This window comes from Armigeres subalbatus, chromosome 3 (assembly GCF_024139115.2).
Source record: "Armigeres subalbatus isolate Guangzhou_Male chromosome 3, GZ_Asu_2, whole genome shotgun sequence".
In the NCBI taxonomy this organism is placed as follows: Eukaryota; Metazoa; Arthropoda; class Insecta; order Diptera; family Culicidae; genus Armigeres; species Armigeres subalbatus.
Genome location: NC_085141.1, coordinates 98658413 through 98663281, shown reverse-complemented (window position 1 = coordinate 98663281; position 4869 = coordinate 98658413). Strand labels below are relative to the sequence as shown.

Here is a 4869-nt window from a genome sequence, read left to right as displayed (position 1 = left end):
CACATCAGTACAGTTGAGATGCAGAAAATTGTTAATTTGAATTTTATTTTTTAAGTTTTTGGAAAAATGCGTCTCCTTTAAAATTTACTCAATGTAACATGTACCACTTTCGCTGGCACCGATTCAATTGTTTTGAGTTTATTTTTCAATAATCAATAACTAATCTTTAATCATAATCATATAATTTTTATACCTTTTAATAATCCAATTTTTAATAATTTTACTTGATCTCTATGCAAATCATTCAATTTGATCATTCATAATTCATAATCAATAATCATTACAAAAAAAACGGAACACCGTCTTTGACCAGAGGTCGTACAGACTGAACACTTAACACCTATCATGAGACAACGGACACATAACACCCAGTGGACCAGTGGAGAATTTTTCGATCACGAAAAGTTTCCTCCTTACCGGGGCGGGAATCGAACCCACACTTCCTAGCACATGCGTCTAGACGATGGTCGTCGCTAACCGCACGGCCACGAAGCCCATCATATCAATCGTTAATCATTAATCATACACATAGTGTGTCAACATTTAATCACGATCGGTAATCGTTCATCATACTCTAACGGTTTTTTTATTATTCATAATCATAAATCATTGTCAAAAATAAATTTAATCGTTCATCATTATCAGTCATCATTGTCAAAAATGGATAAATCATTGAACATAATCTTCAATCATAGAGTTGAATGATTTAATCATTCGTTGGAAGCTTTATTCATGACCTTACCTTTTCAATAAACATCTTTCAAAAATAAAGTATATGTGTACCAAATTTGGTTGGAATTGGTCCTGCAGGTAGGGAGTTAAACTGGATTGCTCGGTTTCTAAAGACAACCCCTTCCCCCTTAACATCCCTCTTTTCCCAATGACCATTCCACCCCCTTTGTTATCTTCTCCTTAGCATATAGAATGTTTGGTACACACATTTTGGTTGAAATCGGTACAGCGGCTCAGAAGTTACACTGAATTGCCCGTTTTCTGAACAATAACCCTCCCTTCAGGCCCGTCCCCCCTTTCCTAAATTACCCTTCCATATGATCGGCTCCTCATAGTGAATATGTGTACAGCCCCCGGATCGAAACGTTGGCAATGATTTATCAACATTTTCATGTGACTGAAAGCCGAAAATCCAGAAAATATGTGTACAAAATTTGGTTGAAATCGATCCTGGGGGTTGGGAGTTACACTGAATTTCCAAGGACAACCCCTCCCACCACCCCTCCCCCTTTTCCAAATGACCATACCACCCCCATTTGTGAACTTCCCCTGACGATAGAGAATGTGTGTACCATATTTGGTTCAAATCGGTCAAGGGTTTATAATTCACTCGGAATTGTCCGTTTTCTGAACAATATCCTCCCTCCAGACCCCTCCCCCCTTTCTCAAATTACCCTCGAATATGATCAACTCCTCCAAGTTAGTATGTGTACAAAACTTGATTGAAATCGGTCCTGGGAGTTGAAAGTTACACAGAATTGATCGTTTTCTGAACAAAACCCCTCCCACCACCCCTCCCCCTTTTGCAAATGACCATCCCACTCCCTTTGTAAACTTCCCCTGACGATGGAGAATGTGTGTACCAAATTTGGTTGAAATCGGCCAAGTGGTTCAGAAGTAGTTAACGAACATACATACATAGATTAGTTCAATCAAAGGTAATTGCCTATTTCCGGGGATTAAACCACCCGACTTGGACGTTAATTTACAATCATGTGAATATGTACGTTATGTGGAAGATATTGATTTGAAAAATGTATGAGGTAATTTTTTCCCTTCGATGGGACTCGAACTGTAGGGTCATGGGTTCGAGTCCCATCGAAGGGAAAGTGGTTACCTCCAATACATTTTTCAAATCAATAACTTCCACATAACGTACATATTCACATATGAGTTTTCATAACATTGTAAAATAGATTAGTTTTTATATATAGATAATAGAATAATAGAATAACAGATATAGATATAGATATAGAATATAGAATATAGATAGATTCCCGGAAAAAATTACAAAATTCCATAGAATTTTCCGAAGGAATCCCTGGACTAATGTCAAATTGAATTTCTGGCATAATTTTCCGAATTATTTTTCAAAATTGTTTGAGTGAATTTTTTAAGAAGTTGTCAGAAGAATTTCTGAGAGATTTCTTAAAACATATTCCGACGAAATTTCTAAATCAATTTCTGTAGGTATCCTAAAGAAATTTCAGAATGAGTTTCCTTAGGTATTTATGATAAAAATTTCAAAGGAATTTCCTAACGAGATTCTAAAAGAATATCTGTAGAAATTATCAAAAAAAAAATGATATGGAATTTCCGAAGAAATGTTCAAAATTTTCTTAGAATTCCTTTTTTAAGCTTCAAAGCAATGTAATGAGGAATTTCCAAAAAAGCTTCTGCATTTCGGAAAATTTACAGAAGAAATCCTTGGAAGACTTCCTTGGAGGAATGTCCAAAAAAATTTAAGAATGTCGGAAATTTCCTCATGAGTTTCTTTGGAAATTCCGTTGGGAATTCGTTTGGAAATTTCCAAAGAAGTTCTAGGAATTTTGTCCTAGAATTTTGGAAAGAATTCTTGAAGGACATCCTGGATGAATTACTGGGGAAATTTGCGAGGGAATGGAGTTTCCGATGGTATCCAATGGAATTCCTAAAATAATTTTCGAAAGTCATCCTGTAGGGATCTCTGGAATTATTCATGAAATTTTGTAGAATAGTGCTGGAGGTATGCCCTAAACATGATTTAAAATATTTACGAAAAATGACAAAAGGTAATTCTCAAGGAATTCTTGAGAACATCTGAAGAACTCTGGACAGTAGTATAACCCGGTTTTGAATCTAGAATTGTCGCGATAACAGTCTATCCATTATCATACCTCTTCGGATATCCTCAAGATTTCCAGGAATTGGATGTTTTCGGAAAAACATTCAAAAGAATTCCTAGAGACTTTTTGAATACGTTTCTAAGCTATTTTTTGACAATAAAATGCAAATAAAACTGCCTGATATTTGAAACATCTTAACATTTTTTTCAAATTGATTTATCGCTTAACTGATTGGAGTAATCATCAGTTTATAGTTCTTACTACTGAAGTCAAATTATGAATGAATCAAATACGCCAAAAATGCTGGTGCCACAGTCAACCCCATTTATGGCGCCGCCAGTGAATGATACAAAATCTATCATTTAGTGGTGCATGTTTGTATGTCCGTTTCCTGTTGCCTCATATAGGATCATCAATTCCACCTTCCAATAATCAATGCATGACTTTAATTCGTCTAAAAATCTGTATGATTAATTCGATTAAAAGAAAAAACAAAAGTACTTTTTTTGCCAGACACGGGATTCGAAGCGGCTGAACACATTTTAAAAAGTTACCCGACGAGGATGGGATTCGAACCCACGCGTGCAGAGCACATTGGATTAGCAGTCCAACGCCTTAACCACTCGGCCACCTCGTCTACATGCAGTGAGATGTGGATCGGGAAAAGGGTAGACTCGTTAATGTAATCACACAAGCACAAGAGCGCCATGTACGATTAATTGATTTGATGGGTCTTATCTCACAACCAGATTAGCAATAAATATGTTATTGATACCATCAAGTGATTAGACTAATCAAAAACTTTTCATTCTGTGTCATCAGTCACCAGGAAGCTTACTCTCAATCCAATGTGGGAAAAGATTGTAGGAAAGCAAGCTCATTATAACCATTTATAATCGTAAATGACGTAGGTTGAGTGGAGTAAACAAATTACCGAAATGCAAAATATTGATGATGGGACACAAATGGAACTTTGTGCTGATTCTATTTTTTGTAAGTGTATAAATCACACACCGATCGAGAAATGTTCGATCCACCATAACACTTTCTATAACGAAGATCAGTGCTCTGCATTCTCTGGCTTTCAACAGGTAGGTTCAAGCTTTGTTTTTTTTTATTGCGTTAAGTAATAGTGGGCTCTTTTTCACGGCTTTCAGAATGACGATATCAAGCGAGCGGTTCGATAGAGCGAACGATGACAATATTCAACAACACGACGGTGAACCATACGTTTGGGATGATTTCGAGCACTTGATCGGCGGAACCCATTTGGCCTGGCTGGTGTTGATTGGATTGACCTTAGTGCTGTTGATCTTTCTGGTCACCGGATTCCTGCTGGCCACAGCCATTCTGATGACAACGTTCTATTTCTTCATCAACGAGCACCAACAGCAGCTCCAGCAGCTACTCGCACATCAAGCCGACACGCTGCTGCCCGAATTGGAGTTCAGCTGACCAAATTCGATAACGGCGTGTACGGCGATAAACGTTTCTGATGCGTAAAATTGACAGTATGAGCGTGCGTGTGACACAATAAAAACCTTAGACGACCCATGCCAGGAAATTTGTGATTAAAATTATAAAACTTTTGTTCGACCGATTCATGGTGGAGTAGTTGTCTAATCTGGCTGGACAAAACAGTTGATATAAATGAGAGGTTCCAAAAATATAGTTAAAATTAATGTAAAGCTTGGTGAAATAAAAACAAACTAATTTATTAATAATATGGTATTTATCACTACAATCAATGTTTGATTATTATTATTAATTATTATTATTATTATTGTGTCTTTATTAAGGAGACTTTCAGCCCTAGGCTAGCTCGTCTTCGGCGTTTACTTATTAAGCATTAGTATTTACGGATAGATTGTGACTGTACATATTTATTCGTATTTTGACAAAATGACAAAATGATGCTAGATTACGTTTAAAAAAAATCCATGAAGTGTCTGAAGTTTGAATGTATCATAAATATCTTTTTGGCAAATAAAGGTTGCATGAAGAAGAAGTCGAAGGAGGATGATATTTAAAA

The 4869-nt window shown here is 36.4% G+C and overlaps 1 protein-coding gene and 1 non-coding gene across 2 annotated transcripts; one reads left to right on the top strand and one right to left on the bottom strand.

Moving 5' to 3' along the window:
- Nucleotides 1-3392: 3392 nt before the first annotated feature.
- Nucleotides 3393-3474, bottom strand: Trnas-gcu (transfer RNA serine (anticodon GCU)). Its single transcript has one exon. It is a non-coding gene; the product is annotated as a tRNA-Ser (tRNA).
- Nucleotides 3475-3660: 186 nt separating this feature from the next.
- On the top strand, nucleotides 3661-4580 carry LOC134219933 (uncharacterized). Its single transcript, XM_062698838.1, has 2 exons — nucleotides 3661-3928; nucleotides 3995-4580. The coding sequence occupies exon 2, from the start codon at nucleotides 3996-3998 to the stop codon at nucleotides 4290-4292; it is 297 nt and encodes a 98-aa protein (XP_062554822.1). The 5' UTR covers nucleotides 3661-3928; nucleotide 3995; the 3' UTR covers nucleotides 4293-4580.
- The last annotated feature ends 289 nt before the right edge of the window (nucleotides 4581-4869 follow it).